The sequence below is a fragment of the Mastomys coucha genome, unplaced genomic scaffold, assembly GCF_008632895.1.
Source record: "Mastomys coucha isolate ucsf_1 unplaced genomic scaffold, UCSF_Mcou_1 pScaffold5, whole genome shotgun sequence".
NCBI lineage: Eukaryota > Metazoa > Chordata > Mammalia > Rodentia > Muridae > Mastomys > Mastomys coucha.
Window position 1 is genome coordinate 71,486,230 of NW_022196911.1, and position 21,635 is coordinate 71,507,864.

Consider the following 21,635-nt stretch of genomic DNA (forward strand, 5'->3'; position numbering starts at 1 on the left):
TTTTTTTTTTTTGTCTTTTTCAAGACAGGGTTTCTCTGTGCAGCCCTGGCTGTCCTGGCACTCACTTTGTAGACCAGGCTGGCCTCGAACGCAGAAATTTGCCTGCCTTTGCCTCCCAAGTGCTGGGGTTGAAGGCATGCACCACCACCGCCCGGCTTCCTTTGCAGTCTTGGAATCAGGTGCATGGCTCACTCACTTGCTCGGATATCTGTGGAACATCTCTTCTGCACTACTCAGAGTGCTATGTGCTAAGGCTGCTGAGGACAGATGTGGCCCTGAGACAGGACGTTTCAGGGTTGTAGGAATGGTACCCTCATGATGGCTACTCTGACCCCTGAGCTCAGTCAGCCTAACTGTGGAGCTGGGACAGCTATCTGCACTAGCTTGCCCTGAGTCACCACCAACAGCTGTGTGTATAGCTAGCTGCTGAGCCCCTGGGCACCTGATGGTAGGTGAAGGCGGGGGAGGGGAAGTCACTTTCAGGGCTGGAAAGCACCTTGGGGATCCAGTCATCAGAGGACTGGACATGGAGACAGGCCTCACAATACTCCCACGGCTGCCTGCTGAGGGCTGTGGGCTCCTTAGAGTCAACAGCTACACAGGGGCCAGATCAGCAGCTTCTGCCAGCTCCCAGGATTCCTTGAGGCAGGTGTGACAGAGCCCCGACCACAGGCTACCGTGGACCTCGAGGCTACATGAGCTACCATGTAGGAAGGAATTGGAAAGTCCCTCATCACAGGCCATAGCTCAAGACGGTCCCTGGGTAAGGATGGTAGCTGTACATGGGCTGGTCTAGTCTCACCCAGATAACATAGCCAGAGCTGTGCCTTGTGAGGACTTGGTTAGACCTGAGGCAGCCAGGGGACTGCCCTCAGCTGGAAAGCAGAGACTGACTCGAGGGGGCACAGAAGCTGTCCAGCAACAAGCTGTGGCTGTAGAAGAGCACACGTTATCAGGTTCCTTGCAGCTCTGCTAGCCAGCCCTGCCCTGTGGTTTCTGCACTGACATGACTCCACTGTCCTTTCTTGCGCTCTCCTCCTGTGCCATAGCCACTGGCTCTTCTTCCAAGTTCAGCTCTGTCCACCCCAGCACCACATACCCCAGTGGCCTCCCTCAGCGTGGGCAGCTGTCCCTCCCTGCCTTGCTGCCCGTGCATCAAGTCACTCAGGGACCATCGGGCTCCAACAGGCCTGACATTGCACCTCGCTACCTCAGAGGGAGAGCCTCTAGGCCGCCTGCAGACTCCAAGTGTGTGGGGATGCTGGCCTCCTCCCCTTGTGTGTTTCCACAGCTGATGAGGTGCCAGGAGTACTGCTGTGCCCAGGGCACAGGTCTGCTGGTGAGTGTGTGTAAGCATATGTGCCAATCTACATGCATGGGAACACGTGTGCGTGTGTGTGCCTGTGGATGTGTATGAGTGATGTGTGTGCATGTATGTGTGGATGCGCTGATTGGGAGCAGGTGGGTAGGTGAGGGAGGGACAAGATGGAAGACGGACAGGCTCAGTGGCTGTGACATCCCTGTGAGGCAGTGTCCCAACCAGGCTGTTCCCTTCGGACCCTCTACATATAAGGACTCCACAGGCCGGATCTTCACCTGCTGTCAGCCCTGCAGGACCCCCCCCCCCCCACACACACACTTGTTTGTGATGTCAGGGAAAGCTAGACATGGGTCTGAGTCATGCCAGGAAGAGCTGCGGGCACCAGGATGGAGGGAGGCACAGCTGCGAGGAGGGACAGCTGTGAAAGTGCCAAGTGACAGGAGGATGAAAATTACCTGAGAAGGGACAGTCAGTACCTAACATGGTTCTGTTTGCAAGGGTGACTCACAGGGGTCCCGTCTCCTGGGGCCTGCTGCTTGGTGACCTTTACTTTTCTATCACAAACATGTGTTACCCTTTGATAAGGAAAACAAAACAAAACAAAACAGCACACGCGACATGAAGAAAGTCAGGTCACCTCCCAAAGCCCTTCCAATGCAGCTGGCGGGCTTGTGATCTTGAGGCTACCTCTTCTGAGGCAAGCCACCAGCAGGTGTCCCCTCACCCTTCTGGCTCCGTGAAGGGTGGCTGCTACAGGGCAGAAGAAGCCAGACCCAAGGGGAAGGGCCTGCTCTGGAGCCCAGCTCTGGCCCTGCACCCTGGGCCTCAGGCTATGTGGCTGGAAGATGCTGCTATTGAGTATCCACTCAAAACCTCCTGCTGCTTGTGTGAGACCAGGAACTTCGACATGAAACCCAGACACAGTAGCAGCCCAGAGCCCCCTCTAAGGCACAGGCAGCGGCTGCCAGTCATAAAGTGGCACACATCCACCTCTGGATAGTCACCACAGATAACAAGTCACCCTGCTCATTAGGACCCAGGGTGAGGTAAAGGTGTGCCACGGGCCTGCTTGAGAGAGATGATCTGAAAACCTCTGCCAACTGACCAAGGGCTGGGGACAGCTCACTGGGAAGATGCTTGCCTAGTGTGTGCAAGGACCCGGGTTCCATCCTCAGCGCTGTAAGCAGACAAAAGACTCTCCTGCTCCCCAGTCCCTGCTACTGTCCTGCTGGGCAAGCAGTTCCCAAAGGGCCCTCTCTCTGTGTCTCTGGAGTGAGCAATCATTTTGTGTTTGAGGTCAGAGGTGCTCTCTGCTCAGGAACACGTTGGGGCTGAGGACTACGGGAGCCCCACAGAGGGCACAGGGTTCTTACCTCTCCCTCGGGCCCATGTGTAGACCCGGCTGACTTCAGCACTCTGAGGCTGTGGTTCTGTGGGCTCCACAGGCAGAGGTCGGAAGTAGGGATCATCAGACCGCCCAGGGGTTTTCAGGGGCAAGATATACTTGGGGAGCCCCTTGTAGAACCAGGCCCCTGACCTCTTCCAGACCTGTGAAGGAGAGACATGTGATTAGAGTACAGGAAGTTGCACCGCCTTCCTTCCCTGTGTGGTACTCTCTGTGCAGGCCTACTGTTTCTCATTTCCTGCAGGACAGAGTACAAATGAGAATTCTCCTCAGTCAGCCAATGGGCTAGAGTCGACCCAGGATGGACACATAAACTCCTATGAACTCTCCATCCATCCTCCCATCCATCCATATATTCATCCATCTATCTACCCACCCATCCATCCATCATCCATCCATGCATCCATCCATCATCTACCCATCCATCCATCCACCCATCCATCCATCCATCCGCCCATCCGCCCATCATCCATCCATCCATCCATCCATCCATCCATCCATCCATCCATCCATCCACCCGTGATCCTGTTACATAGCCTAGGCTGGCAACCTATTCTCTTATTTCTGCTTCACAAGTTCTATAAGATGTGTGTACTGCCACGCCCAGCTCACCTCCACATCTATTTTATCACCTTCTCTTGCTTCTCTCTGCACAGTGGGATCACAGCAGGGTAGCACCTGAGAGCCTGTAAGGAATGTTATGAACAGCACCCACCCACCGTCCATCCATCGCTACTGTGTCTGTCCCATCACCCACCAGAATCCAAGAGTCTGCCTAGCTACCTCCTGGCCAGCCTGATCCTTTCCCACCTCCAGCACACAGATGCTCAGCAGCTGACCCATCCCCATTCACCTGGGCTGGGATCCCTTTGCTAGCTTCCTCACCTGCATCTTCTCTTGTCTATGGAGGCTGAGGTTGAACAGGACAGACCTATCCGGTTTCAAGCAGTTGTAGGTGGCTCATCCAGTGCCTGCCAGTCCTGGAGCCTCCTATTTTCCCATGCCCAGGCCCCAGCTTCTTAAGAAGAGTGTTCCTGGTTCTTCGCTGTTTTAATCCAGTGTCCCCCTGGTCCCTATCACTGTCCCTCAGCAGAGAGACCAGTAATAATACAATGTCTCAGGCTCAGTCTAGTTGCCTCCAGAGTACAACCAGTGTCTCTACTTTCTTCCCTGCCTCAGTCTTGTGCTTTTGAGGGCCTGGTCTTCCTGAGAGATCCCTCTATTCCACACAGTCATCGGGGCCTCTCAGAGCTGGTGAAGGAGAGGGGCAGGTGACACTGGCTGGGTCCTATCTCTCCCCCTTGTAGATGATCTGATACAGGGAGAAGTACTGAGATCACCCCAGGGTTGGTTGAGAAAGGGTACCCCAGAAAGCTGGGTGGATCCCTAGAAGTTGAAGGTGCCCACTCTTGTCCAGAATAGGAATGACAGCCAGGAACCCTCTGGGAATCCCTCTGAGCCCTGTCATTTCCAGGATGGCCACCCTGGCTCTCCTTTCTTGCTCCCCACTGGAAGAATCAAGGGCAGAAGAATCTAATGAATCAAGTCGCTGTTTGATCAAGGCAGAGCCAACTGCAGCTTCCACGTACACTGGCTGTGTAGTACTGGGTAAACATAAGCCTCTCTGAACTTTGCTCATTCCATAATTCCCTTGGGCTGGGAGTGTCCAGTGCCAGGTCCAGCATGCAGCAGGTGCCTTTCCCTAGACCTCTGGGAAGGGTGACAGGGGCTTAGGAAACTGCCAGGCTAGGCCAGATCACAATATCTAGGAGCTTTTCCTGGAGGGTTTCTGTGCAGACGTGGAAAAGACTGGAATCTCCAAGAGCCTCAGATTAGAATTCAGAGCAGTAACTCAGATAAGGCCCCCAAACCCTTAATGCCTACTTCAGAAACAGCCGAGAGCTGCATAATTTCTTTTCCTAGGAAGGGAATGTGCTTAGGGTACTGAATAAGGAGGTGGGGGAGTGAGGGAGGGCTGGGGTCACCTTCTGAGAGAACATCCAGTTTTCATAGGTACCACGCAGACATTCAGAGTCAATCCTGGGGTCCTCGCCCAGCTGTTGTGTGATGTGGACCTTCAGTTTCCCCACCACCAGGCATATCTGGGATGGTGCTGTCTCATGGAGTGGCCAGGAGGATCAGACCCATGAGTGGACTTAACACATCAAAGCCTTGCACTAGGTGCAGGACAGCCACCCATAGGTGCCATGGCTGCAGTCATTACTGTTACCCTATGTGACAAGCATGAATAGAGCTATCATCTATGGGCCAAGTATCCTATTTACAATGAAGAACCCAAATCCCAGTGTCAGCTGACTGTGAAGACAGTGTCTGGCTTTTTACTACCCAAACGTCCATGGCACCATATTTATACACTGTGACCTATGATAATAAAAGCTGAGAGAGGGAGGGGGAGGAGGAAAGGGAGAGAGGCAGAGAGCAAGCATGCCATCCCAGATCATGGACATCTGGGAAATCCTAGATGCCATGGTAGGACTTCTCTGAGCTTTTATGTATAAATGTGCACAGCATTCTCCAATAGGATAAAGGAATACACCATACTACCTACTTAGAACCTGTCTGGTCACCCCTCTCTGCTCATGAATGGTCATGTGTGCATCTCTCTCTCTCTCTCTCTCTCTCACACACACACACACACACACACACACACACACACCCTGTATCCCAATCCCATCTTGACCTTTCACCTTACCCCATTCTTACCCTGTACCCCTCATTCCCCACCCCACCCCATCCTTACCCTTATACCCTCTACCCTCTTCCCTTCCCACCCTGTCGCCTGCAGAAATTCAACTCCAATAATAAGCTGACCACATCCTGCACTTGTTGAAGTTAGTACAGCTAGTTCTCCAGGTAGACAAGGGGTCTCCTTATGCTCTGGACTGTGGGCCATGGGACTTCAGAGTCTATAGCATAAGCCTTGTGTGCATCACTTGACTACTGCTCCCTGGGCAGAAGGGCCTGGCTTTGGATAGCTTAATAGGTGGCACAGGGAGGTGGACCTTAAGCATGCTAGGCAAGCACTCTACCACTGGGTCTAACCTGAGCTCTGTCTCTTACACAGCATGGACACAGGGAGGAATGTTCCGTGGAGCCCCCATGAGAAAACGTCCTGCATTTTGGTTTTTCTGGAATGGAAATTACTGTTGTTTGAATTCTTGTCCCTTTTTAGGAGAAAGACTGATCTCTGTTTGTTGCTGGCATTTGGCGCAGGGGTCTTTGGGAAACAGTTTGGATCAGACGAGGTCCTAAGGTTATGCCCTCTATGGTGGTATTAGTGGCTTTATAAGAGGAGGAAGCTGAGTCTGATCCTAGTAACTCAGGAGGCTGAGGCAGGAAGATCTCTAGTTCAAGGGCTGTCTAAGCTCGAGTGAGTTCAAGGCTAGCTTGGGTAACTTAGTGAGAGTTTGTCTCAAAAATCAATCAAACAAACAAAACCAAAAAGAAGGCTGAAGATATTTCTCATCAGCAGAGTACTCCATCAACACTACAGTGTCTGTCTGTCTGCCTCCTTCAGAATCCAGTGGGCTGTGTTCAGGTTCAGCGGATGAACCCAGCCCCTGCCGAGGATACCAAGACTGCCCTCAATGTCTTACTCCTGGGAGCAGGGCTAGGTCTCTTCACAATCCACTCATCAGATACCTGTTGGCTACAGCCTCGGATCATGTTCCAAGACCTAAGGCATGCATACACATTCAGATGAGAATGCCCCAGGAAGGAGAACATCTACCATGAGCACAGAAACATACAGGGCAAGGACCTTGGGTCTACCCTGAGTCTGTATACTTGCCAGGTCCTGAGGTCACCAAATGTAGGTGCTGCAGGTTGGACAACAGAGTCACCCTGTGGTCCTTCTCTTTGTCTTTAAGGCCCTGGCAGCCACTCTTTACTTTCTCTCCCAGAGTTTTGCTTGTTTCATCTACCTCCTGTTAGTGGAAGCATCGAGAAGCTAGCTTGCACATGCTGCAGCATTCCATTTGAGGCTAGCGATGGTCCCACTGTGTATATGTATCCAACAGCATTCTATACAGCAAATGCTCATCTCTTCATAGACACTTGGGTTGCCTGCACCCCTTGGCTGATCCTTAATTTGCAACTGTCTCCTCTACCAGGCTCCATCATCCAGGAAGCAGAGCCATGGCTGTCCGCTCACCGCGGTCCTTCAAGCTACTAGCACACTTCAACACACATTGATCCTGAATAGCCACTACTCAGTTAAACAATGAAATTGATGGTGTGAGTACTTTTCTGGAACATAGCCCAACCTACAGGGCCAGTCACCTTCCTGAGGAAGTGGTCTGGTATGCCAGATAAGTACTCTGTCACTGTGCCACGTTCCCAGTCTAGGAAGTGGCCTGGTAGTTTCTTATTGTTGGCTAAATGGGCTTATTATTTCAAATTCAAAGAGTGATTAGAGGAAGTGTCTAGCAAGTGTGCTGGTGGCGAGCAGCCCCGGGGGTATCTCCCTGATGGTGCCCGTTCCTGCCCTTTCTGCTCCCTGGCATGGCACAGTCACCAGAACCCATGCTTCGGCCCTACCGTCTACCACAATTATCCACCTCCCTGTCAACATACTCTCATCAACAAAGTGCATTGTGAAGATGTGATATAGGACACAGGATGCAAAGTACAGAGCCGCGTAGCAAGTGTTAGGAGTCTGCCTCTTGGGGGTTACTCAACCCCCTCCCCCAAACTCTATACAAACCCTATCAACTTTATCCCAGCATCTATGCCCACATGCACAACTTTCCAGACCGGCCAGACTTCTGTCTCCCCAGGACTCAGTGGGCAGGTCTGTGGCTAGCCAACGGAGCATCATTTCTGAGAGATCGTCATCCAGATGGGTAGTCCTTATGGCTTACTTACCCTGGCACTCAAAATGGTTGGGATACTGGACTAGTGTGGGAAAAGGCACCTCCTGAGCTCCTTCCCCCACCCTCCACCAGAGGGTCTGGAGCACAGGTTTGTCACTCAGCACAGGAGGTGCGCCTGCAGACATGTCCACCAAACACACTGTCAGTGTTCTGAGAATCACCTTCCACATGGCTGAGCAGGCCCGGCGAGGTGAGTGGTGGGGGTGCCAGCTGGGCCAAGTTCTGAGCAGCAATCCTACCCATGCCTGACCATGCACATCCTGACCTTCTCTTGCCTCCCCGCCCCCGACTCTACAACCTGCCCAACAATGGCTTCCAATCATGTGCCTTCTGCCCATGCCCATCACTCACTACACCGCCACTTGGCCCCTCCTCAAGGAGGGTCAGGACAAGCCCTCTTTGCAGTCTAGCCCCCACCTTGGGCGGGCGAGGCCCACAGATGGGAGAACACTCCCCTCTTGGGAAGTTGAGTGTCTCTGCCCAGCTGCACTCTGCTCCCCATTGCTCCCCATGTGTGGTTGGCTGTGATAAGGCCGGCAAAGCAGCCAGCCTTGAAAATGCCATTTAATGAGAAAAGACCCACGCTGCGCCCGTGGTGCTCAGGGGCTGTCTGGCTGCATTTAATGCTCTCTGGTACCACTGCTTTGTGCTGGGTTTCTAGGTTTTCGTTACCGTTTCAGCTCACAGCCAACCTGACTGCAGATATTGATGGATATTAGCCAAGCTGTTCCCAGGGAATTTTAATTACCACAATAACAATTGCTAATCACAGCATTTCCTAAATGGCTGTGGCAGGAGCAGGTGGTAATTGCCCAGGCTCTGGTAGAAGGAAGGGGACAGTCCGGGGAAGTGACTGTTGGCGAGGATGGAGGGAGGCAGGCCGAGAACACCAGGCTGCCCATTGCTTAGCCCTTTGCTGGTGTGATCTGGGTTCTATATCTCTGTGTTCCTGGCGTGTCTCACTGACTTCACTGGCTTGCCCATATTCTCTGTCCTTCATCCCACAAATAAAGAGGATGGGGCCATCTGGTCTCTGCATATGAGGTTTCTGACACTTGTAGTACCTGCAACCAGGTCTCCCATAGGGCATCCACATTCCCCTGGGAAGGCGTTCATGCCAGATCTTGCAGAATCAAGGTCCCTTTCCTATGCCTCCAAGGCTATAGGGAACCACCGGGATGGAGTTCATGCTTGTCTAGTGTTTGCCTGTCTGTCCCCAGCCCCCAACCCCGGGTCCCTGATGCCCTCATGTGTCTGTCCCTGTCTTTGTCTCTATTTCTTTGAGATAGGGTCTCACTGTGTAGACAGAGAGACAGAGTGAGTGAGTGAGTTCTGGTTCTCCAGGAGCTACCAGACAAGCTAATCTTTCCAGCCCCGCCTCCTGCTACCCTCCCCCATACCTTGTAGCTAAACACAGCTATTCTTCCCTGCTTTGAACATTCTAAACTCTTCTATTTTTTAACCTTCAAATCTCTGTAGATGTTCCTCTTCCCTTCTCTCCCAGTGAGCTCTTATTTCACTAGTGGGAAATCACTTTTATCTAGAACTTTCCAGAGAAAGCAAGCCTCATCTCTCTCTCCCCACTGTAAGACACAGAACCTTGCTCTACCATGGCCACCCCTGTACCTGCCTGTCTCCTGGTGGGCAGGAAGTTCTGAGACATCAAGAGCCACCCAGAGCCACCTCCCCCAAACCTTCGGATGAGAAGCCACATGAAGAGCTCTGTCGCAGTAACCCAGTGTTTTTCTCTCCCCTTAGATCCTCCACCCAGGTGCCAGACAAGAACCCCACGAGAAGGTCCAAGGTCTGCTGGAAATACTCAAGTTCGCCAAACCACTGTGGCTGACGTCTTCCCTCACGATCTGTAAGTAATAAACCCATCTTTGCTTCGCATCACTCAGGCACCTCTGTAAATTAGGGCCTGGGTACAAATCATTGAGCTTGGAAGATTAGTGGCAGGTAAGTGAGCATGGGGAGGGAGGGATGGGAGCCTCCATAGCCAAGGCTCCCAGGGTGGGGGTTGGGGAAGCAATATCATAGAAAGTTACAAATGTAATTAAAGTGCTAAAAATATTAAAGTGATTAAAAATTAGGAGGCGAGAGAGGAAACAGAGCAGTTGAAGCCAGGCGGCTCCTCACCTCTTCACAGCATGAGTCAAGAGCGGGCATCTTGTGTTGATGAATCACAGGGAGCATGACAAGACTCAGCACGTGAATGCCAGCCAGCCACCATGGACTAGGTGAGGGAGGCCTGGGTGCCGCTTCCTCTACTGGCTGACACTTGGCTAAACAATTGGATTTTTTTTCTCTCTTTCTCTCTTCTAAACCACATGCATTCCTCTGATTAAAGCAAAAGCATAACGGGCCTGTAATTGAATGTTTGATGTTATTCAATCCTTGGGCTGCATGGCAGGTCCACATGTGGGGAGCTGGGGTGTCTGGCTGGAATACTGAATCTGGATGTGGCTTCAGGGAGAGAAGCTAATGGCACAGGAGAGGGGAGGAATGCAGTAATTGAAATGGTTTTTTGTAAGCAGAACAAGATAGGAGAAGATGTGACCCCCTGGCACATTGCTGTCCCCATCCAGCCTCCAGGAGCCAGGACTTTGACAGTGGGAAGCGCAGAGATGAAGGTGAGCTTAAGCTGAGGCTAGAGGGAGGAAGGGACAAGCCCAGGGCATCATACAGCTGGAGAAGGCACGTTACTCCTGAGGCTGCTGGGTAGTATCTTGTGGCTAGGTTTCTGTGGTAATAAACTGAATATGAAAAGCCATGGGGAGGGGCTGGAGAGATGGCTCAGAACTTAGAGCAGATACTGCTCTTGCCGAGGAGCAAGTTTTGGTTCTCAGGTGGCAGACGCTTGACTATAACTCCAGTTCCAAGAGATCCAGCACCTGTGAGCCTTGTGGGTCTCCTGCACACACATGGTATACATAAACTCACAGAGGCACATAGGACACACACAAAGAGAAATGAATCTTAAAAAGGCCACGCCCCAGTGAACCCAGCCCCTTCCCCCAGCTCAGTGACCCAGAAGTTGTACTTGCAATGTGGCTTCCCCTCCCACAATCCCTCAAGCTTTCCCTTTCACAGTTGGGCCTGGCAAGAAAACAAAGGGGCCGTCGTGCCATCAACATGGCGCTGGGCCAGAACATGCCGTGACCAGTCACAAGTGACCATGACCGCTCACCTGAGGATGGGGTTTCTGGAAGCACCCCAGACACTCAGAGAAATCTGCCTCAGAGAGGGAACTACAGAGCACACACCAAGAAGAACAAGGTGTGTTCCACCTGTGTGCACCTGTCCAGAAAAGGCAGCGAGTTAGAGGTGACACTGAGCATGCTCTACAACGTGCCCAGGTCCCTGCTTCCATGTGCAAAATCTTGGGGCATCAGCATGGATGAGAACTAACTGCTGATTATCAAGATCACAAACAAAAACAGAGGGAGAAAAATGAGAGAGAAAAGAAGAGTGTCAAGTTGGGCCTGCTGCCACCTGGATTTGGACGCCCTTCAAAGACCCATGTGCTAAAAGGCTTGGTCCCCAGTCCACAGTGCCAGGAGGAGGCAGGAGGAGCTTTAAGAGGTGGGGCCTAGTAGGTGGTCTTCAGATCAGTAGGTTCCTTGAAGAGGATAGTGAGTCTGTAGCCCCCTCCTCTCCTGTTTTCTACCACTTCCTGTTCAGAGGCATAAAGGCAACAGGGTTGTCTGATCACAGTCTGAGATCACAAAGGTGAGCCACTGCGAACCTTTCTCCCAGGGTGATCATAGCACCGATTTGGTTATAGTAACAGGAAGCTGACTAATATAGCAGCCCATGTTGGGTGGGCTGATGGGAAGGACGCATCTGTTCTCAGTTCTCTTCTGCTAGAAATCCTCTGTCACTCAAACCAGGCCAGGCCCACCCATCCCCACAGTTCCAACAGCTGAACTCAGGTCCTCTGTAAAAGTACTAAGTGCGTTTGATCACAGAGCTCTCTCTCCAGTCCCTCAGGGTTTCCTTTTAAAACGTAAAATAAAAACACACCTTCATTATTTATTTTGTGTGTGGCAGGGTGTACCACAGCTGAGTGTGGAGGATGGAGGACCGAATGCAGGAGTCAGTTCTCTCTTTACATGATGCGGGTTCCAGGGATGGAACTCAGATCATCAGGCTTAGCGTCAACGCGTGTCAGCTGAGCCATCTTGTCAGATCTTGCTCACCCGTCCCCCCCACCCCCCACCCCCGCCAAGCAAGAGTAGGTCACATGGCCTCGTGGCCCACCGCAGTTGGAACCACAGAACCACATGTGGAAGAGGTTGGATCTACCCTTCTTAGGGTCAGCATGGCACTCTCTCTGTTCTTCACTCGGTCAGGGGTTGTGATTCGATCGGAGCAGAAGCTGTGGACCAATCAGCAAGAGGAAAACACAGCTCAAACCTGTGGTAACTCAGCTGGCCCAGAGGGATTCAAATAAGGCTGCAGAGGCGGAGGGAGGGGGAGGGGACGGTGGTACCAGAAAACCCAGCGCCCAAAGAGAAAAAGGCCGGGTTCCGTTTACATCGCTGACATGAAGAGAGCTACAAAATATAATAATACAAAAGGAATTATGTTTAAAGAGTAGCTATAAAAGAATCGGGTAACAGCTGGATCCAAAGATCCAGACTGTATCAGTGAAAACCAGCTACAAATAAAACTTCATTCTTCATGGGGATGGAGGAGTTATTTTTCTATTATAATGTTAGTGATAAAACAAAATTGCTCTGAATATTCAAAAAGTTATACATACATAATTTGTGTCAATCAGTAAGTCAGTCAATCATCTATCTGCAACAACTAAGAAAATTAAAGCTAGGCAGGTTTGCCATTTTAGCATAGTTAATTTTTTTTTTTTTAAAGACAAAGTCTCACTGGGGAATATGCCTTTAATCCCAGCACTAGGGAGGTAGAGACAGGCTGATCTCAGTGAGTTTGAGAGTAGTCTGATCTACATAGTGAGTTCCAGGACAGCCAGAACTACATAGTGAGACTAAAAAACAACAACAACAAAAAAAAGGTCTCATATGTAGCCCTGGCTGTCCACCCTAATGCAGGGATTAAATGTCTAGATGTGACGCCACATCTAGACATTTTTTTAAACTTCTTTTTATAGATTTATTTATTTTTTATATGTGAGTACTCTGTCGCTGTCTTCAGACACACCAGAAGAGGGCATCAGATCCCATTACAGATGGTTGGGAGCCACCATGTGGTTGCTGGAAATTGAACTCGGGACCTCTGGAAGAGCAGACAGTGCTCTTATCCACTGAGCCATCTCTCTAGCCCTAGACATTTTTCTTAACCTTTCTGTCCCTGTTGCTTTCTCTCCCACCTCCAGACTTGGGTCTATGTGACTACGTGTGTATACATGGATGCATGGGTACACTTGTGTTTGCAGATGTGCATGTGTGCATGGAGGTCAGAGGGTCACCCCCTAGGTGTGATACCGTTTCCCAGGGAGCGGGCTGCCTTTCTTAAACCATTTACTGTGACAGCACGCCCGTGGAGGTCAAGAACAAGTTGCAGGCGTCAGTTCTCTCCCTATATGCCATGTGGGTTTCGGGACTTGAACTTGAATGGACAGAGTTGGCAGCACGTGCCTTTACCTGATGAGCCATCTTCCTACCCTGGCCACCCTGTTTCTTGAGACAGTCTCTCACTGGTTAGCCAGTAAGTCCCCTAGGGATTCTTCTGTCTCTGCTTCTCCTGCACTGGGATTACAAGTCATTCTGCCCTGTTTGTTTCGCATGGGTCCTCATGCGTGCATGCCAGGCAGGGACCCTCCCCAGCGCTTCTCCTTGAAGCTGCTCTGTTTGTTTGGATAGAGTGAAGTTAGCCATCTTTTTCCTTGCTGCTTGCTTTCTTGCCTCTAGAGAGGAGCAGTTGGTGTTATTCAGATAGCATTTATCAACCACCTCTTGTGTGCTCAGACTGAGCTGGGCAGGGGGTGGCAAAAACCAAGTGTTCTTGGAGACAGGCTGCCCCACCCACCCACCCGAGTGAGCCTTCCCTCCTGTGCAGGGCCCTCAGTGTTCCTGCACAAAGAGTCTGTAGCCACAGGAGGGGTGTGGGAGAACCAGGGCCACTGGGCAAAGCTGTTTTCCTCCCTACCCAGACAACTCCAAAAGTGTCAGCTCCTGAAGTGTTAACCAGAGGCCGAGACCCCTCCCAGGGGCCATTAGCACATTCTCATCTTGAAGAATAACACTTTCTTCTTTTTTTCCCCCCTTTTTTTGGTGGTGCTGGGGATGAAGCTCTCTGTCTGAGGCATGTCAGGCAAGGGCTGGACCACTGAGCCATCCCTTCCCTTCAACAACTCCATCAGTCTCGGGATAATAGCCTAAAACTCACTGTGTGTTTGCATGTGTCAGTGTTGGTGAGCCAGGAAGAAAGCTCCACCATGCTGCTGCCTCTCCTGAACCCCAGTTCAGCCATCTGAAATGCAGGCTCTCCTGCTTCCCTGGGTCTTCCTGGTGGATGGCTGTTTCTTCTCAGGGCTCCGTACACTCTATGCCTGCTGTGCAAAGCCCCCCCCCCCAACCATCACCAGGAAACTGGGAACTAAGGCAGAGAGACCCCTGCCCCCCAGGATGCTCTGCCTTCTGGGCCCTGAGGGTAGAAAGCTGAGCTCAGCACCCTGGAGCCGCAAATTCCCAGGGTCTGAGAAAGCCTCCTCTTCCATTCAAGTGGGCTCCGACCTACCAGGGCAGCCTGGGAGACTAGCAGCTGCCAGCACAGCGGAAAGGAAAAGCTGCAGTGAGGGGAAAAAATACACTGTGAGGGTGCTGTCAGATTTTTATTTTTTTTAAAAAGACAATTCAAACACTGTGGCTGGACTATTTCAGAACCAGCGGGAACGCTCTGCTCTGGCTTCCATGAAGCAGCCTCTGGCGAGGGGCTATCGCTATAACAATTATCCGCCCCTAATAAACAAGAGGAGCTGCTGGTGTCATGAGGCAGTGGAATAAAAGCCTTGTTGCCCACCCTCAGGAGTATCCCTCCAGCCCTGTGTCTCCCATGCTCTCCGGGATGTGGGAAGGTCCTTGTGTAAGCCCCTACGTTCTGCAAGGACCACCACCTCCCTCTGGTCCAGAGTTCTGTCTCCACTCTCCTTGGCTGCTCCTGCCAGCTCAGCAAATCCACAGGGATAAGGCTCTCTGCGCCTTCTATACCATGGGTTGGCAACACTTTGAAAAAGCTTTCCCGTATTCTGAATTCATAAGCATCATGAAATCTCTCTGAATCCACTCTGACCTCCCCTCCCGTCTCTGCCACAGGTCTCGGGGAACATGCTCAGGTGGTGTTTGGCAGGGAAGTCATGCTCTGGCCCCAGATGGAGTGGGCTGCACACAGGAAATGAATAGAGGCTGTGAGCAGAAAATTGCACAGGCCAATTATAGCAAGCCAGGTCTTCTCAGAGAAGCTTCTCAATTTTGATTCAATTCCCAGAACAACAAATATGCCAGTGTTTAAACACAGTCCCAGCCAAAGCGACACTACTGGCCCCTGGGTGGCCGAGCTCTCAGGTGGGGGAGGATGGGGGGTCTTAAATGCTGGGATGTGCTTCTCATTGGCGTGTGCAATGAGCGCTTCATTTTCAATCTGTTTTGTTTCTCTTAGGAAAACCTCTAATTCTGAGGCCCCTCTATCTCCCTTACTCATTGTTCCCTTGTTCTATTTATTAGGTTTTCTTTCTTTCTTTCTTTCTTTCTTTCTTTTTTAAATCCTGGTTTTTTTTTTTTTTCTGGGAGATCTTACAGACTTCTCTGGGTCACTAATTCAAGCTTCCTATTTTGTCTGACTTGGGGGATTTCAAGTTGTCTTTAGATGTGTCCTGGTGACATCTAGCATGCATGCAGTTTATTCTGTACACAGCACAATTCAGAACCGTCTTCTTATAAACTCGCCAATTATTACTGGATTGAGGGAGCCCCTGAATGAGAGAGCAGCACTAGGCATCTCAGGGTCACACCACAGCTCTCTGGTCCTGGTAGCGGCATCTTAGACTTGCCACCAAAGATCCAGATCCTCCACCTAGTTGCAGAATGGGGGGACACTGATGCTCACCTCTGAACCTTGTGTCAACCCTGCAGGAAGAACGTAGCAAAGGCTGCTTCCCTGTGCCTCAAGAACTGTCTGGCAGCCCTATGGGATGTGTTTTAAATTGTTTCCTTAGGAAAGGAAATGGGGTTTTCACTCCAGAGCTAGGCACCACCTAGGAGATCAAGAAATACTTCCTAAAGCCAAGGGTCTGCCCTGGACTCCCTAGTCCCCATCTGTGAGACAGCTGGCCAGCAAGAGGGGCACAATTGTGCCAGCCAGTGGCATTTGGCATCTGAAAAACAAGCTGGAATCTTGGATCACTTTTTATTCAAATTAGTGCAAGAGAGAGACCAAATTCAGACACTCCCGAGAGGTCCATGTATGACAAAGCCAAACCACGACCACACAGGCCTGACAGACAGAGTGGGAGGGGCCAGAAGGAATGCAACATCAGGATGGAGTCCTGGGAAGGCAGCTACCATGTAGTCAAGGTAAATCTCACAGATTCCAGGGTCCCCAATAATGTCAGCTCCTGAGTGTACTCCTAAGGGTGGCTTAGTCACTCGAAGCACCCAGTAACTGACACAGCTAATCGAAGGCTTGTGGGCCAGAGGCCCACCTCCCAAAGGACTATGCTGGCCTGCTGAGTGCTGAGGTTTTGGGGACCATGCTCCAGTACTTGCCTCAGGAGCCGCCAGCACTGCAAGGTCAGGAGCCTCAGTTCTACGGACATGATATGCACCAGAGGATTTCCACGGTGTTGCTCCGGTCTCTGCTCAGATGCCCACTAGCCTCCCCATTATACCTGCCTCAGGTGGATGCTGAAACCCACCCTTTTGGAAAGGACCCAATGACGTTTGCCTTCAGTGTCACCTTGACTCAATTTGGAGCCACCTAGGAAATGCAGCTGGGAATGAACCCACGAGAGTTTCTTAGGGAGACTTATCTGAAGAGGGAAGACCCACCATAAATGTAGACAGTACTGTCCACAGGCCAGGGTCCCAAGTTGAGAAAAATACTGGGCGCCACCAGAATTCTGTTGCTTCTTGACTACAGATATAAGCATGACCAGCCACCTTACAATCTATCCGTCTTGTCCCACCCCCACCAAGATAGATGGCATACCTTCAAACGGTGAGACAAAATAACCCCCTTTCCTTTTGTAAGTTGCTTTTGTCAGGTTTTAATGTAGTCACGGATATGTCTGCATTAAAAGTAAATGGCATCTACATGGGCCTGCCCAGTTGTTTTCTCAACTGTGGTCACAATAAAATCTACAACTGTAACCATGCTTAGCTTTACAGTTCAGCATTGTTAAGGGCATACACACTGCTGGGCCGCCACCCTCCACCCACAGGACTCTACTCACCTCGAAAACTGAAGCTCCGCAGCCGCATCCGTCACCTACCCACCCTCAGCACTGGCAACTGCCATTCCCCTTCCGTCTCCCTGGGTTTGCCAGCTCCAGCTATCTCTCTTAAGAATCCCACAGTGTTTGTCCTGGTGTGACTGGGTTCCTGTCACCCAGCATCCTAACCTCTAGGTTCATCCATGTGGTCGGCTGTGTCACAATGTCGTTCCCCTAGAAGGCTACGTGAAGCGAGGGGTGTACGTAGCACATTTCACCTAGCCACTTGTCTGGTCTTGGGTGGTCTCCTCCTCCTTCAGCCACTGTGGACGCTGCTGCCATACATATGTGTGTGCAGTAGCTGTGTGAGCCCCTGCTTTTAACCCTTGACATTTCACCTAAATAAGTGGCTGTAAATAACCATCATCTAGAAATGCTAGATAATGGGGTAATTCTAAAGAAATATCTCGAGAATCTGCCACACTCTTCTCTACAGCCGCCGCACTGTTCTGTATTTTTGCCAGCCATGCACAGTGGTCTGGTCTGGGTTTCCCGAATCCTTGCCAACACTGCTTGCCTAAGGATAGCCGCCCTGATGGGTGTGACATGGTGACATCCTCTTCAGTCCTGATCCCTCTTCCTTTTCAGTATCCAACAGATTATGTCATTTGTGCCAGCTGGTTTTTTATGTCAACTTGACACAAGCTAGAGTCATCAGAGAAGAGGGAGTCCCAACTGAGAAAATGCCTCCATAAAGATCAGACTAGAGGCAAACCTGTAGGGCATTTTCTTAGTGATTGATGTGGGAGGGCCCAACCCATTGTGGGTAGTACCATCCCTGGGCTGTAAGCTATAAGAAAACAGGCTGACAAGCCAGTAAGCAGCATCCTTCCATGGCCTCTGCATCTGCTCCTGGCCTGTTTGAGTTCACATCCTGACTTTCTTTGAACAGTGATTTGGAAGCGTAAGCCACAGAAACCCTGTCTTCCCCAGCTTGCACAGTTATGGTGTTCCATCACAGCAGCAGCAGCCCTGACTAAGACACCCTTCCTTATTTACTATCTTGCTCATGTTTTCCTGTAAGTTTCTCACCTGCGCTAAATGAGAGCTCAGGAAAGGGATGTTTGGATCCTTTGCTCATTACTAGTTTAGTTTCTAAGGGCCTGAAACAGTAGAGGCACTTAGTAAATATCCAAGAGTGCTAGGAAGGAAGGAAGGAAGGAGGGAGGGAGGAAGGGAAGGAAGGAAGGAAGGAAGGAAGAAAGGGAGGAAGGAAGGGAAGAAGGAAGGAAGGAACAAATGAATGAATGAATGAATGGCTAGAAGGCAGTCTTGTTAGAGTGCAGTTTGGAAGGAGACACGGCTAGCTTTAATCACTCCATTAATCACTCCTTGGGGTCTATGGGCAAGTGACCTTTCTCTGAGCCTCAGCTATTTCACCTGTCACAGGGACAAAAATCCTCTAAGTCCCTTGCTGGGCTTCTGTGAGGGAGATGGACGTTCACTCCTTGGATGTGACCAACATCTATTTTCATTATTGCCCTTTCTGGTGTGCGTGTGTGTGTATACAGTTAGCACAGAGGACTATGTTGGGGTTGTGATGAAGTTTTCCCCTTTGGGATCTGTTGGCATCTCAGGATAAAACTTCCTATGTGGGGGCTCAGACTGGCACTTCAAACAAGTGACAGGAAGGTAGGAGTGGGTCAGTCTGTCTTCGAGGATGCTACTGGTGGGGGCGTCCAGATAGACAAACTGCTCTGGGACCTGGTGGGTGCCAGGAGCCTCCTCCTGCTGCCACTTGTGCCTGTGTGGGAGGCCAGGAGATAGCTGCGACTGGGGGCTGTTTGACAGAGCCGCAGCAGCGTGGGAGGTGACCAACAACACACTGAGGAAGTGTGGCCATCCAGGTCCCCCAGGAATGTCGCTACAGCAGCCGAGAGCAAGCCAGGGACAGATGGTAGGGTACTCGGGCGGCCACCTGTCCCGGCATCAGCCACCCACTCCCCAGTGCCCTCGCAGGCCTGTGAAAGGGGCCCTCAGGCAAAACTGTTTGCAGCAAGAATCCAAACTGCAGGCAATGGAGACATCCAGCATGGTGAGGCAGATGGCAGCCTGCAGTGACACAGGCTGCCAGCCAGGGAGGCAGGTGCTAAGGTGCTGGGCTCAGCAGTCACAGGCAATTGGATGGGGATAGGGGAATGTCCCTGACTCTCCCATTCATCTTCAGGCTGTGAGGCCCAGGTGAGGGACAGCTCTGCTGGTGGATGACCCTATCGGAGTACCACCTACCTCCAGTCTGGGTGGGCTCAAACAAAAGGCACTTTCCTATCTTCACTTTCCTTATTCCCAGATTTCTCTTATAGTCAATTGACAAACAGGAGAGCAAGCGAGGGGACGTGGGTATACGCCGCCTTCAGTTGTCCCATGGGCCCCTTGTCAGGATCGCTAATGATAAGATTGGGAATCAGATCAGAGGCATGTTGCTGGGGAGAGGCTATGAAATGGTCAGAGCAGGCACTTCTCTTTGCAAATTTCCCTTTGGATCAAAAAGCATTTCTTAAACACCTTTCTGTGCAAACCACTGTGGGAGCCTCAGCAAGAGTCAGCGGGTGCAGGCTCTGCCTGGGTCTAATCAGGATTGTGTGTGTGAAAGCACAAGAGACTGCCGGGATAAAGAAGTGCACTCTAATTGTATTAATCAGCTTTCAATTACTTACAAATTGCTGTTCACCCCTTCTTAGCTCATCCCCTTGGATAACAAAGCCTGCAGCTTCAGCTCCTACCTGTTAGAGGCTGGGAGGGGGTGGTGGTTTTAAGAATGCAGGGGGATCTAGATTCTAATTAACCTTTCCACTGATTGCAGGACAACTCTGAGTGAATCATGGCTTTTGGTTTATTTGTTTTTTAATGGATAGGGAAGAAAGGCTGCACAGTAAATGAATTTCCAGTTTGCTACTTTTACTCTCATGTTTAGAGTCTCTTCCAACGATGCAGACCTGTGAGAGGTGGGACTGAAGACCACCAGCAGGGATGAGGCTGTAGTCAGGCTCAACTGCCCAGACCATGATAGAGGGGATTAAGTGTGTGATGTCACACCCAGGCCTGGCCCAGCAGATCTGTCTGTGACACACAGAGCCATCCTTGTCTTCTATCCCTGCCACTATCCTCAAGAGATGAGATTCCCAGACACAGCCAAGCTGGCAATGCAAACTGCATCTGGGATTTACTTTAGTCAGGCTCCCACCTTGGGGAGCAGAGCCAGGGGCTGCAGAGGAGATGGGGCAGAGAGGGTCAAAGGTCCTTAGGTCCTGACCCCTTTCTAATGGTCACAGAGAATCACAGGGGGCTACCTCTGAGATATAGAGTGTCACAGGTAGAAGTTCCCAGCAGAGAATGGATGTGGGAGGTTTTCCTATGGTTTCTGGCTCAGCCTTGGTCTACTGGGCTTGGTGCGTCGGAAGACTAATGACCAGGAGGGAACTTGAGCCTGGGAAAACTGCCATAGAAGTGGTCAGGGTAGGGACAATTCTGGAGACACCAACTCATGAGAAACCTGGAAACTGCACGAATATGCTTGCCGGGTTTCAGAGGGAAATGGAGAGCCATTCAGTGTCTTGAAAAGACGAATACTGGCCCAGGAAACAGAACCTGGAGAACAGAGCAGGTGGGCTGAGGAGGACTGAAAATTAGAGGCAAACAAACAAATAGTAACCTAAAGGGAAGGCTGTAGACCTGGGCAGAAAGGGAAGGAATGGAAATGGGAGGAAAGGGCAGCACCCGAGCCAGTGCAGGAGCCAGGAGAGTGACAGCTGAGCGGCTGGAGAGGGACCTGTGCCCGATGCTCATAAGACCATCTCTTGGCTTCTCTGGAACATAACTGGGAATCACATGAAGTCAAAGACGAGCACATATCATGGCCCGAGAGAAATTCTCTTCTCTGTTTCTCGGGGATAACTGAGTGGCTAGTGGAGGATTGCTCCTAACAGCAAAAGAACAGAGACCCTGAGATCACCAATGGGAGAAAAAGGACAAGAGGGAGATGTCAGGGGAGACGGTCTACAGCAGCAGAATAGACACAGGTAGGACAAAAAGATCTGCATGCATCGACGTGCTCAGTTTCAGAATCCTGACTTTGAATGAAAGCAGCCAGCACAGAAAATGAACACTCGAAGGTAGATGTGTCACAGCCACATGCTTGACTTGGGTCCTGGCTAGTTCCTATCAGTTCTAGTGTGACCCTTCAGACATACATAGCTGTAGAAATTGTTCTTGAGATGGAGTCTTACTATGTTCAGGAAAAGGCTTTAGCTTTTAGATTAAGCTCCTGAGTGGCTATGGTATGGGTGCCTACCATCATGACCATCTGAGTGGCTATGGTATGGGTGCATGCCTTCATGACCATCTGAGTGGCTATGGTATGAGTGCCTACCATCATGACCATCTGAGTGGCTATGGTATGGGTGCCTACCATCGTGACCATCTGAGTGGCTATGGTATGGATGCCTACCATCATGACCATCTGAGTGGCTATGGTACAGGTGCATGCCTTCATGACCATCTGAGTGGCTATGGTATGGGTACATGCCTTTGTGACCATCTGAGTGG

At 51.0% G+C, this 21,635-nt stretch overlaps 1 protein-coding gene and 1 long non-coding RNA gene across 6 annotated transcripts in view; one reads left to right on the forward strand and one right to left on the reverse strand.

The window, feature by feature from the left end:
- Positions 1-21,635, reverse strand: part of Rph3al (rabphilin 3A like (without C2 domains)) — a 145,348-nt gene that overhangs the window by 21,644 nt on the left and 102,069 nt on the right. The window contains exon 6 of the mRNA XM_031351529.1: positions 2,695-2,869. Coding sequence (XP_031207389.1) covers positions 2,695-2,869 — 175 coding nt within the window. The remainder of the gene's footprint in view (positions 1-2,694; positions 2,870-21,635) is intronic.
- Positions 9,335-12,314, forward strand: LOC116077172. 5 transcript variants are annotated; one of them, XR_004113183.1, is made up of 4 exons: positions 9,335-9,485; positions 9,715-9,861; positions 10,159-10,254; positions 10,715-12,314. It is a non-coding gene; the product is annotated as an uncharacterized LOC116077172 (long non-coding RNA). The 5 variants fall into 5 exon arrangements; XR_004113186.1 differs by having other exon boundaries at positions 11,675-12,314; XR_004113184.1 differs by having other exon boundaries at positions 9,701-9,861; positions 10,159-12,314.